Raw genomic sequence first — 12,572 nt, 5'->3', positions numbered from 1 at the left:
ACGAAAGGAGGGGAGGGGGAGATGGTGAAGTTCTGAGACACAGATTCTGCAGCGGGGCCTGACAAGGATGTCCTCCCGCAGCATGGGTCGGTTGCGGCCCCTCATCGTTCGTTCGAATGCCGGGGTGCATGGACGATGTGCTGCCCTTTGCGGGACATGAACCCTCAACGGGCTGCCCAGGGGTCTCGGTGTGTCCACGACCCCTGTGGGCGATCAACCTCACCCAGAATAACCGCCGCCCTTCTCTGACTGACAGCGTGGTCAGAAGGCTCGAAATTCGCTCGTCAACATGTTGACACGGCTTCAGGCTCAAAATGTCGAGTGTCAGACACGAGGCTCAACAAGGCTGCTGCTTCCCAAAACACAAGCGGCTGGATGGCTGCTTGGGACGGCCTGTACAGATGAGTGGCTAAAGATATGTAGGTGATAATCTCCCGTTGTCTTCCACTCAGGACTCTTCCTGAGCCTCTGCCTCTTGTTTGGCTGCTGGCCTTTAATGAGGCTATATTTTCGTTCTCCGGCGTCTGCGGCGTCCCTACAACAACAAAGGGCCATCTGCCTTCTCGATTCGTCCAACGGGTACCCCTCCGTGAATTAGACGATATTTTTTCGAAACTACCCCGTCGACAGGGACCAGCTCCGGGACTTCCTGCAGCAAAAGTGACCTGCAGGGCCCCTGAGTGGTTGCAGTGGTTCCTGGGTTAAACGGCCACCATGTTGAAAGCGGCTAGGCGCCGTGCCACCTCAACAGCCCAAGATGCAGGAGTTGAGGTCGACGGTCGAGAAACGCACGGTCCGACGGCCCCCTCCACAGTCCAAGGACCAGGATCTGTATCAGATCCGCGCGATACAACAAGCACCAGCTCCAGACAGCCCAGCCGTCCAGTTGTTCAAAATGCAGACATCCCCCCCATCGCGTTTCCCGGAGGGCGGAACCCCTATCTTGACCGTCCTCTCCCCATTCCTCCCCGGCCCAAAACACCCTCCAACAAAACATCTACGGCCGTTGCTGCTGCCGTGGCGGTCAACACAGTCCCGCCTGTCATGCCAGCGAGGCCAAGCACCTCTTCAGGACCATCCAGCAAGGCGGCTGCTGGCTCAAGACCAAATTTTGACAAACGACAGTCCAGGGACGACATGGCTTTGAACATGGGCTCCAAGGGCAAGGGACTCCAGCCATATATCATTGGCGTCAAGGGATCTGGACCCTTTACACCCGAATCTAGTCCAGGCAGAATGAGAGCACCATCACCGGCACCCAACTTTTCAGTTCCTTCTCGGGTCATGACGCCAGAGTCTTTTCACTCTGGGGAGATTCCCATCGGTATGGCTTTGGGTAGTCCCACACAGGTTGTCGGCTATGCTGGGAGTTGGAATGGCTCCACTCAGAACATAGGCTACCAAGCACAGGTCGAGGCAAACGTTCAGAGATCACCATCACCGCCGCCAGTACAGAAGACGTCAGAGCCCACGGTTCAAAGGACGAAGACTCAAAAGAGGAGGCTGTTCGGGTCGTTATTTGGGAGGAAGCATGCCGAGCCAGCAAAGACGATGGAGACCGCCGAAGCAAACCAAAGTACTGTGTCGATCACGGTTACTGGTCCTGCAGAAGACAATGTCCCGACAAGAAGCAAAACAGTTAGCGGCAAAAAGGCCCCGAAACACAAGCCTATCGTGGTTAGGTCCAACACTTTGAAGGAAACCTCATCCCAACAAGACCTGAGAAGGACAGAAGAGCAGTTGAACAGCTTACAGCCATTGCCGGGAAGCTCTCCCTCCAAAGCGCCCATGTTGCTAGACCTGGAGATCCCAGACGTCAGGTTAGAACGCTACAGCATCATGTTCAGCGGCGTCTTGAACCCCAGCGGCACGACATCACCACAGTCCAAATCCTCGTTGTTGGAAAGACGACAAGCGACGTTGGAAAAGCTGAAGACGATCAAGGACCAAGAGGAAGAAGAAAGGATACGACCTCGGCGTGCCACATCCCCGCAACCGATGAAATCTCCAGGATTCACCCTCTTCCCCCAGGCCATGTCCTCGACCAACTCGCTCGCTCCTCCACCACGGAAACTTCAGCGATCCAACACCTCGCCTTCGGTTCTCCCATCACCAGCCAGAGCAAACTTTTTCAGCACCCAAGAAGGCTCACCAGAGGCGGCGAAAAAAGAGCGCAAAACAGTCAGGATCGTTTCGCCGCGAGCGATGGACGAGATCAACCGTGCGGCTCAAGTCGAAAAGCTCCGTGAGCAGCAACAAGCCCAGCTAAACCCACCCCGCCAACCTCCACCAACAACAAACCCCTTCTACTTTGGACCCAATAACTCGGCCCTCATCCTCGACTCACCTGCCAGCTTCGCCACAACCTCCTCCCTCGCCGACGAGGATTACGAGCCGTTATCAGCCAGAGCAGCAGTAACTGCCATCCCGCTCCGCCCCGCAGTGCCAGAGCCAACATGGACGATGATTTCCCCTCCCTCCTCCACCGCCTCCTCGTCAGATAGCTCGAAGCAGTCGGCTGCCTCGTCAGTAACCACCAGTCCCTCACTCGATACTTTACGGCCCTTGGAGCACAAGCCAAAAGTGCCGCCAGTGGAAGAAGACGACGTTGCTCTCAAGGCAGCAGTTGAAATTTCGATAGCGAGACAGATTAGTATCTCCCGACAACAGAGGAATATGCTCCGGCCGCTCGGGCAAGGGGCGACAATGTCGAGTTCTGCAAAGTCGGGGGCGATAAGGGGGAGGAGCGCGACGGTGGGAGGGGGGAGGGTTCAGGTGGAGATTTTGAAGAGGGGGACGAAACTTGGGGTGCCGATGGTGGTGAACGGGGGGGAGAATAGGAGGAGTGAGTTGGTGGAGGTTGTTGATCCTTAGGGGAACAAAAGGCAGGGACCAACTCGTACATTCATTTGGAGGGGATATATCTTTCAATTCTTGACAATCTTTTGGTCCTTTTGAAGGATGAACACCGCTGCCTGTCTGGGACAGGGCGGTTTAGAGCACACTACCACACAACGACAACAATGACGACCATATCAGCGAGATGGAGGGGGAAAGAGATTTCATTTGTGTAAATATTCGATTCTACTGGGACTGGATTTGGGATTTGGAAAGGGGTTGGCGAAACCAGCCCACCATCACCGGGCAAAGCAAGCAAGCATTTGGAATTTTTTTATTATTTTTTGGGTCTGTTTTACTTTATGTTCTAATTCTATTCCTCATAGCGCCTAGAGGGCGACAGAGTTGTGATACCTATTTTTTTTTTCTTTTTCTTGGTTGGAGATTCGAGGGCGAGAAGAGAGGGGAAATAGAAAAATACAAAACTTCAAACACCGCAATGGTTTTTATGTCTTCAAAATTGCATGCGTGACTTCCACCGGGCACGCTTCCAATAAATAACCGGCATCACAGGTCAATATAACATATGATCATTGTTAACTTGTATCCTTTTGAAACAAGAATAGGACTTGAAAGGTAGAGCGAACAGACCTGTTGGTTTTCATTTGAGGCACAGTTCATGATCTAATACACATTGCCTTACTTTTACAATGCCATTTATTTTCAGGTGAAGATGCTCCCCATAACTTTCCTTCCCCAAACAAAACACATCATCACATAGCAGATAAGAAAAAATCATGATAATAATAAAATCAGTATTTTCGACAATAATCCCACAAACCCCCAAACGAGAAATCTACCTAACTAAGGTATCTCACCCCAAAGGCTACTGGTAGCTCGTCTGGCATCCCGCGAAGAAAATCAACACCGCAAATTCCTCACCCCTTGCAAACCCAACGCCTAAAAGAAACCAAACAGGAACTAAACCATATATCAAAGAAGAAGAAGGCTTCTCGCTCAGGGTACTAAAAAGCACCTCACCATCTCAAACAATATCAAACAACCTCAAACGCTCGAGACAAAACCCAAACAAGAAAAACATTACGTATGTACTTCCCCCCCCACCTTCCTCTCCCCTCTTCTAACCTTCTTCTTCCCACCCCCCTCATCCTCACCCAAAACCCCCTCTATCCCCTCTCCATCCATCACCGCTGCGACCAGTCTACATAGCAGCCCCAGGCAGGTTCCCTTCCTGCCCCCCCTCCCCTTGCAACTGCCTCGTAATCTCCTCCGTAGTGCTAACATCTTCCCCCTCCCCCCTCATCGCCGCCACAGCCCTCAACCCGGCGTACGGATCATTCACTTGCTGCCCCCCTCTATGGCCCTGCTCACTAGTCCTACTCAACCCCGCAACGGCCTGCGCGGCAACCTCCAGGGGATTCGGCGCCGGCACCGGCTGCTGCTGACCTTGAGCAGCCCCCGGCGGCGGTTGAACCGCACCCGCAGCACCACCCTCAGGAGCTCTCCCCTGAACACTGCTAGGATGAGCAAGACTGATATTCTCCGGCGGCGGCGGGAAATTCCCTTGACTCTCTAGCAACCGCGACTGTAGGTGGATGATGTACTCCCTCAGCTGAAAATTCTCGGCCTGCATCGCCTTGACGCTCTCCTCCATCTGGTTGAATTCCGCAACCTGCTGCTCAAGCTTCTTGATGTAGCCTTCTTTTCTTTGGCGGAATGCTCGCTGTTCATTGATCAGTCAGCACTGTTTATGTAAGGTAAGGGGTAAAATTGATCGCCAAGCTTGTTGTTACAAGTCGCAGGCAACAATTGGTTCACGAAACGGGAGGATAACTCACCTGTGCGGCTCTGTTTTGGGCGGCGCGTTTAGACTGGGAAAGCTCACGCTTTTTTCTTCCGTCGGCCGTCTCTCCATTGTCCATCATGCCGGCTGTTGGAGCAATGACGGCAGTAGGACCAGACATGACGGCTACTTGTTCAGGTGGAGGGGGCACACCGGCGGGGATCATGGCAGGCGGGTGTGCGTAGCCAGGAGGAGGTGCAAGATCGTGAGCCGATCGTAGCTCTGGATGGATGTAAGCCTCACCTTGTTGCAATGGTGCGTGGCTATATCCATGTGGGGGCGGAGGGTGGCTGGCCACTGTTGTAGCAGGTGAGGTTCTGTTATCCCCAGGACCCTCAGGCTGTACGTGTGAATGGTTTTGGAAAGTTTGAGGTGGCTGTAAACCGCTGTGTTGGGGTGGTGCTAACACTGGGGCAGCAACTGGCGAGGGCACAACTGGATCTTCTCGAGCAATAGGCTCTATGAATTATAATAGGTCAGTATACTCAGCCTGTTCAGGTATCTTGTGTAATGTGCAACGGTAAAAATAAATATATTTCCAAGCAACCGCACATTGTCAAATGTGGGGAGGGGAAAGAAATGCTGAAAGAGTGAAAGGGTCAAAAAAGACCTCGGACTGAATAAGAGACAACGGTGCCGTATTAACATCCTCGGAGCCCGGAGATATAAGGGACGCTGCTGGTTTGCCTGCGAAGGTAGGACATGTTGGGTTGGACAGATTATAAATCCAAGGCATGCTACCGGATGGGGATATACGCCGTTCTTGCAAACACAAGCACCAGCAGGCCGAGAGAGATCCAACGTCCAACAGCAAGGGAAGCCGGAGACCGAGAACTTACAACGGCAACAACAGATAATAACAAAATGCAAGTGGGTGGTGCAGGACAGATGCAGGCAAGGTGCAACGTGGGATGGAGGGAAGAAGGAAGAATTATGTAAGGAAGTGCATGGTGAGGAGGGGCAGGGATACGACGGCGGTAAGAAGGGCCTTCTTGTATCCAGAAGTGAACCAAAATCCTCAGCGCACACTTGATGCGCCGCGTTACCACGGACCGAGCAGACAGACAGGGGCCCGCGGGGCACTACCATGAACCTAACGGAAACGGAGGATGCGGGGGAGGATCTGAGATGTCGGATGGGACGGTGGCCATCGGATTTGGTTGATAAGCAAGCCAGGGGACCTGCCCTCGGAAGCGTATATACACCAGGACAAGATGTGGCAATGAGATGTCGCCGGCAAGAAGTTCTGATAACCGAGAGTGTTTGACCACGCCAGAAATGTCCGGCAAAAGTATCACCATCCTTGTCGGCAACGGTAACGGCGACCGCTATTGTTGAGGGACACGAGGGACGACCATGGTGCAGCGCGAGCACTTGACAGGCAACAGCAAAACGGCCTATTTCTGCGGACACCTGTACTGTGCAGCGCATGGCGCACTTGTGCCTAGAGCTGCAGAGAAGAAGGCAACGACGGAATGACTGATGAATATTGGTTGCAGGACATGGTGTTGTTGTCCGGTGTGTGGTTATATCTTTCCTCAAGGGTGAAACGAAGCAGATGACGACGATGAATGTAAAGTAACTTACCGATCTTGACGCTAGACATTGGACAGGTCGATGCCACAGTGGCCGTCCTGACTCAGCAGTGCAGCTCGATGGAGTTGATTAGGTGATGGAAGTTTGGTGGGTGGTGGTGGTGAGGCGAGGGGTGGCGTACAGAGCGTACAAAAGCAATACCTGTACACACCAACTCGAGCCACTGAATGCACTGCGCCGACCGGCAATGGCAATGGAATGCTGACTGTCCTTCTTTTTTTTGTTTCTTTCTGGAGCAACGGATGGCCTTGTGCAGCGCGGGCTTGGCTATGTCAGCATCTTGTTTTTAAACCCCCATTCCATCATCAACGCCGCGGGACTTACCAATGGATACGGATCTTGTTATACCGTAAAATCCGAGGGGCTGGGAATAACACGTTCAGAACGCGACAACACGACGAGAGCAAGCAGCCAGATCGAGACGTTTCGGTCGGTATGTATTACCCAGTACCTCGATACCACTGCTTAAGTGAGCAGCAATTTGAACGAACCAAGGGAAAACCAGCCAGGAGATAAGGGACTCTCGGAAATGCGTCAAATTTTCCGATCCGTGATCCCCGCGAGTTCTTTTCCCGTCCAAGCAGCAAATATCGCGCCTCTTCTTGGGGATGCCGGCCAGGGTTATGTCGTTTGCTCGAATGATGCTCTTTTGTCAGATGGGATATTGCTTTGTCAGCAATTGCTTGGATGCTTGGACGAGGAGACCGCGCGGTTGCGTGATGTGTCATCAAAGACGTGTGAGGTGGATTCTGTTGCAGCAGCAGGGAAGGTTTGGCTTGGCAATTTTGCTGCAGAGTGGAAATATTCTTGGCACAAATCTATCGGCTGGTTTGCTTTTCCGGTGCCGAAGAGAGGTTGCTGGTCCGTGCCCACATGAAGCTTAGGTGAGGTTCTGGGATGAATTCAATTTCGATATCTGAGCTTCTGAACTTCGTCCCTTCTCAATATCAAACATGCGTTGCAGTTGTTACGGCTTGGGATTGTCTCATCGGTCAGATAAACGACACAACCCACCACCAACCTCGACTTACACCAAGACAATGCCATGCATCCTCAAAGCCAGTGGCTGCCACGCTTGCCTGCAATCTCCCACTCGTATACCATGCTCGTCCTACTGGTCTCGGTGTTATTCAACATTAACTTTCATTCGCGCTTACATACGCCGGCTGCAGCAAACACTTACACTCTCGGTAACCACCGGCCGGTTTCTTTGCTTTCTCATAGCTAGCAGGTTCGGAAGCCATATGCGTAGTCATCGTCATTGCTACCATGGTGAGCAGTCAACTTTGTCAGTACCAAGTGAAGCTCCGAAGCTCCGAATCACTTCATCTCGTCGAGATAAGCCGCATCTTAGACGTCGAGTAGAATACGGTGACCCCCAAAAGGAAAATACTAAAGAATGAGGAACGAGGGCGCAGAAGGGACGGCCATCTAGCTTCCGAATTCAGTAATTTTGCCAGTTTGATCGACGCCATCGTGGCGGTAGCCTCGCATGCCCAGGAAAGAAGGACACTGCCGAGAAGAGGGATTACTATTCACAGGGCCTGACTAACACCATATATGGGTACGGTGAACTTCAGCACATTATTTCGCGTGTTCGCGAAGGAAACGCTGGACAGGAACTTGAATGTTGTAGGTGGGATCGCCTCTTGTCACCCAATCGGTAGCATTGCCATGCATATACGGTGAGACTTCGAGAGAGCACACAAGATCAGTGGGGTGGTAAGGGTACGACATCCACTCTGACCCTCGTAAGCCATATGCAGTCTCTATTGATCTTTCCTGAAACATTTCCTGTTCACTTATACAGCTTTCCATCAATATGACTCAGTCACTCGTGTGGCCTCTTCCGCAGCTGTCTCCTCACGGTTAGGATGGAGCAGCCTGTGCAAGAAACGAGGGTTGGGATCTATCTCTGTCAGTCCACACGCTCAGGAGAGGCGATGTCCCAAAAGTATCACTTACAGTAGGCAGATTTCTACGCTTTTCCCCGGGAATACCACAACAGCACATTGGTAAAGGATCGTAATTCAGACACTTCTCAAAGTATTCCACTTTGCCTGGGCCTACTCATCATCAGTTATGTGTAGTGAGCTGAAGGTGGTTCACAGGAACACCTACCGATGCATTGGACTTGATAGCCTGAGTAATCGAGCTCCTCGCAGCACATGGTCTGACGCCCTGGTGCGCAAGCCAATCCTGGCTTGCTGGCATCGATGGCGAAGGTGTGGTTGTAGGGATCGTTGGAGACGGACAGTCCAGTGGCCCTGGCCACGAGCATGCTGATGAGCACAGAAGCAAGCATCTTGATACTTTGAAGGTCACTTTGATGGAATGAAAATGGAAAAGCCGGTGAACCTCGACACCATTAAAAATGGCATGGCCATCTCGAGTTTTTAGGTTTGTGAATGTGGCTTGCTGTTGTGGAGAGAGTCCCAAGTTGCCTAATAAATATCCGTTATGTTTTATTCCAGTTTCAACTTACTGCCCCTTGACAACCTTCACACTTCTTTCACCATGTCCCCCATCAAACACATCCGGGAATGCCCTCATCATGATCCGTAAAGTAATTACACAGATGGTGTATCATCGCGTAATGTTACCTGCCCAATCAAAGAAATCTCGGGACGCACAGGCCACTCGCTACCCGACTGCATGGATGAGGTGACATAGCTCAGCTGTCGAGTGACGTCGATCCCGCTTTCTGTTCAGGTTTCATTACGCTTTTCCCCACGAGAACTTCAGCTGGGTCGGGTCATTGCCAAGGAAATATCTTTGTGGCCCCATCAGTTGGGTTAGCTGGTATAGAGAGGGATCCTCGTCATTTCCCTACATTTCATTTTCTTGTCGAGAGAGAAACTCTTCAACTTCAACCAAAGAAACACCTCACCAACAACTAGCTCTCTGAAACCGCTCACTTACACCACAGCCCAACGGCTCACCACCACCAGCTATGGCGGACTCCCCCCGCGATAGCAGTCCAGAAGGACTTGTTTCAAGCAACAGCAACAGCAAATACCCCAACTTTGAGTACATCCCCCATTTTACTTCCACCTGTCCCCTGTGAACCAGCTACTTACATCCCCCTTCCAGAGTCGACTACGTAATCTCCTACTCCCTCCCACCCCCCTCCCCCCCCTCCCAACAACTAGCCGAAGCCGAAGCCTCCTTCAGCCAACTCATCCACCTCCTCTCCAAAACCGGCTTCGCAGTCGAGGTCCGCCCCGGCCGCCCACCCTCCACCCCGACCTCCCCCTCGTCCCTGCTCATCTTCCTCCGCATCGCCTCCCACTCCCTCCTCGAAAAGCAAATCTACCGCTACCGCGTCCAGGACTGGCTCTACGGCGTCCGCACCGCCGCCCCGGGACCACCAAACAGCCTCTCGGAGCAGGAGCCCATCACCGACGCTGAACGTCTCCGGCTGGCGTACTTGTTGATCACGAAACCGGTCAACGAAGGAGGAGCAGGCATCACACCTGGGGTGGGCCAATGGCGCTTTGTAAAAAGCGTTTTTCCCCTTCACGACAGAAAGTTCAACAAGGAGTGGATCAAGGACTGGTCGACAAAATATATCCTTGACGATGAAGATCTGTTGAAGATTAGGAACCAGTTTGGCGAAAAGGTTGCGTTTTACTTTGCGTTCCTGCAGTCGTACTTTCAGTTTTTGCTGTTTCCTGCTCTGTTCGGGTCGGCGGCGTGGTTGGTGCTGGGTGGGTTTAGCTGGGTTTATGCCGTGGTTAATTGTCTCTGGGGTGTGATCTTCTTTGAGCATTGGAAGGTGAAGGAGGTTGATCTGGCGGTTCAGTGGGGGGTGAGGGGGGTGGGCAAGATTCAGCTGCCAAGGCCGCAGTTCAAGTTTGAGAGGGAGGGGGTTGATGCGGTGACGGGGGAGATTGTAAAGGTTTATAGCCCGTACAAGAGGCTGGCGAGGCAGGCGTTGCAGGTGCCGTTTGCGGGGGCTTGCGTGGTGGTGCTGGGGGGGTTGATTCTGGGGTGTTTTAGCATTGAGATTTTCATTACCGAGGTTTACATGGGGCCTTTTAAGCAGTATTTGGTGAGTGTTTGGTCTGGTATTGAAGTTAGGGAGAAAAGAAGCTGACAGGATGTGTATAGACTTTTTTGCCCACGGTGCTGCTTACGATTTTTATGCCCACTTTCACGACACTGCTCACGAAGCTGGCGGAAAGGTTGACGGAGCTGGAAAACTATGAGACGGTCGATGCGCATCAGGCTTCGTTTGTGCAAAAGATTTTTGTGCTCAACTTTATCACCTCGTATCTCGGCATTTTCCTCACGGCTTTTGTTTATGTACCCTTTGGCAAGATCTTGGTTCCCTATCTGGATGTATTTCAGTTGACGGCTCAGAAATTTACTGTGGAGGGGAAGCCGTTGCCGACGAAGGAATGGGTTATTAATCCTGACCGGCTGAGGAAGCAGGTGATTTACTTTACCGTGACGGCTCAGATTGTTAACTTTGCCACCGAGGTTATCGTCCCTTATGCGAAGAGGAGGATTTTCAAGACGGTGGAGAAGGTTCAGATGGAGGTCAAGGGGGAGAAGGGGGCGGGTGTGGAGTGGCCGAGGGATGCGGACGAGGAGCACAGGTTCTTGAAGAGGGTGAGGGAGGAGGCTGAGCTGGAGCAGTATGATGTTACGATTGACTACAGGGAGATGGTGATTCAGTTTGGGTATCTGTCCCTTTTCAGTGTTGTCTGGCCGCTGACTGGTTGTTCGTTCTTGGTCAACAACTGGATTGAAGCGAGATCAGATGCGATGAAGATTGCCGCGAATAGTCAGAGGCCGATTCCATGGAGGGCGGATAGTATTGGGCCTTGGTTGAATGCGCTTGGATTTTTGTCTTGGCTTGGTTCCATCACGTCGGCCGCGCTGGTGTATCTGTTCAATAAATCTGGGGGAGGTCAGCTTGGTGTTGGGTCGGTGTGGGATATCCCCGGCTGGGCGCTGCTGTTGGCTATTCTTTGCAGTGAGCATGTTTACTTGGGCGTGCAGTTTGTTGTTAGGGGGGTGATCAAGAGGTTGGACAGCCCCGGCTTGCAGAAGGAGAGGGCGGAGAGGTTTGCTATGAGGAAGGAGTTGCTTGAGAGGATGGTGGAGGAGGAGGTGGTTAGTGCGCAGGCTGAGAAGGGGGTGGGTGTGAGGGATGGGGAGAAGATTACCAGGGAGGTGTTGGAGGAGGAGGCGAGACAACATAGTGGGTTGGGGCCGGAGAAGGTTTTTTGGTTGAGGCAGCGGGGCGTGGGGGAGAGTGTGGAGGTGGGGAGGGGGTTGATTCAGTTGGTGAGTAACTAATTTTGAGGAAAATGGGGCGAGGAAGATGATGCTGATGAGATGTAGGTTTCGCTTGCGAATAATAACACTGCGAAGAGGGAGTAGAGGGTGAGGAGGAAAGGTTGTTCGAGCGAGGAAGGTATTAGGTGAGAGAAGGGGTTGGTGCTGATGAGTTGGGGAAAGACTGTCCTTTGAGGGGGGATTTATTTCAGGGGAGGGAGAATGAATGAAGTAGTATAATGGGTGCTTTGTTCTCTGGCTGAGTTTCCATTATGGTGTGTTTTATATTCCAAGGTGAATGGATGTTTTATTGAAGTAGCACATTCATTCAAGCCATATTTAATTTACTCGTTCCACGGGGCGCCCTTTTCACTCTGGTGTAGTCTTGATTATCCCTCCTATGTACATATCCATGGACATCAATATTTCTACCCGACCCCCATTTTCTCTTCTAAAATGCTATCCTTTCTGTTTCTTCTTTCTGATCCCTCTCATTATGTTGTTACATGAGTTTTGGTGTTACAAGTTTTATAGCATGAAAACAAGACAAACGAGGTATCTCTATGTTTTCATAAACCAGGTAGGTATATGTACATGAGCTGGCGGGTTATCTACATTTGTTTTTTTCGTAGATGACACGGCCGTCTGTGGTGGACGGCAGGGTCCAGCTGCGTTGTTGAGGTTTTCCTGCCTGTGGCGGGGGCGAAAAGTCGTCGTAGTAGGGAGAATTGGTTGTTGTTGGATATGGTAATAATAGTGGTGTGGCGGGCCTTGTTCGTGAGCGGAAGTTTGGTCATAGAGGTCCACATCCTCTCTCTTCCCTTCCTTGCGCCGGTTACTCGATGATGATGGCTGCTGGGGTGGCCTCGACTTTCGAGTATCGTCGTCCATCTCCGCGTCGCCCCGCCTGGAGAGAATATCGCCCCAGCGTCTTGACATAGCATCGCTGAGCGAAGCAAGATTGTTGGTCATAAACTCCGTATAC

The 12,572-nt window shown here is 52.0% G+C and overlaps 3 protein-coding genes across 3 annotated transcripts; 2 read left to right on the top strand and 1 right to left on the bottom strand.

Annotated features, from left to right (window-relative positions):
- Nucleotides 1–714: 714 nt before the first annotated feature.
- Nucleotides 715–2,874, top strand: QC762_304800 (uncharacterized protein; the record flags this gene model as incomplete). The annotated part of the gene is made up of 1 exon (XM_062888778.1): nucleotides 715–2,874. One exon carries the CDS (start codon nucleotides 715–717, stop codon nucleotides 2,872–2,874), a length of 2,160 nt encoding a protein of 719 aa, XP_062744686.1.
- A 1,186-nt stretch (nucleotides 2,875–4,060) lies between these two features.
- QC762_304790 (uncharacterized protein) lies at nucleotides 4,061–7,060 on the bottom strand (the record flags this gene model as incomplete). Its single annotated transcript, XM_062888777.1, has 3 exons — nucleotides 6,623–7,060; nucleotides 4,698–6,560; nucleotides 4,061–4,582 (listed from the first exon to the last, which is right to left on the bottom strand). Exons 2-3 carry the CDS (start codon nucleotides 4,866–4,868, stop codon nucleotides 4,061–4,063), a joined length of 693 nt encoding a protein of 230 aa, XP_062744685.1. The 5' UTR covers nucleotides 4,869–6,560; nucleotides 6,623–7,060.
- Nucleotides 7,061–8,030: 970 nt separating this feature from the next.
- QC762_304780 (uncharacterized protein) lies at nucleotides 8,031–12,569 on the top strand. The gene is made up of 5 exons (XM_062888776.1): nucleotides 8,031–8,049; nucleotides 8,109–9,328; nucleotides 9,392–10,352; nucleotides 10,412–11,596; nucleotides 11,654–12,569. Exons 2-5 carry the CDS (start codon nucleotides 9,252–9,254, stop codon nucleotides 11,690–11,692), a joined length of 2,262 nt encoding a protein of 753 aa, XP_062744684.1. The 5' UTR covers nucleotides 8,031–8,049; nucleotides 8,109–9,251; the 3' UTR covers nucleotides 11,693–12,569.
- Nucleotides 12,570–12,572: the final 3 nt, after the last annotated feature.

Source organism: Podospora pseudocomata, chromosome 3, assembly GCF_035222375.1.
Source record: "Podospora pseudocomata strain CBS 415.72m chromosome 3, whole genome shotgun sequence".
Taxonomy (NCBI): domain Eukaryota; kingdom Fungi; phylum Ascomycota; class Sordariomycetes; order Sordariales; family Podosporaceae; genus Podospora; species Podospora pseudocomata.
This window is presented reverse-complemented; position numbering and strand designations above follow the sequence as displayed.

Coding starts and splice junctions, on each gene's coding strand:
- QC762_304780 (XM_062888776.1), top strand. CDS start 9,252: ATGGCGGACTCCCCCCGCGATAGCAGTCCAGAAGGACTTGTTTCAAGC. Junction 9,329..9,391: donor AGCAAATACCCCAACTTTGA/GTACATCCCCCA, acceptor TCCCCCTTCCAG/AGTCGACTACGTAATCTCCT. Junction 10,353..10,411: donor GGCCTTTTAAGCAGTATTTG/GTGAGTGTTTGG, acceptor GGATGTGTATAG/ACTTTTTTGCCCACGGTGCT.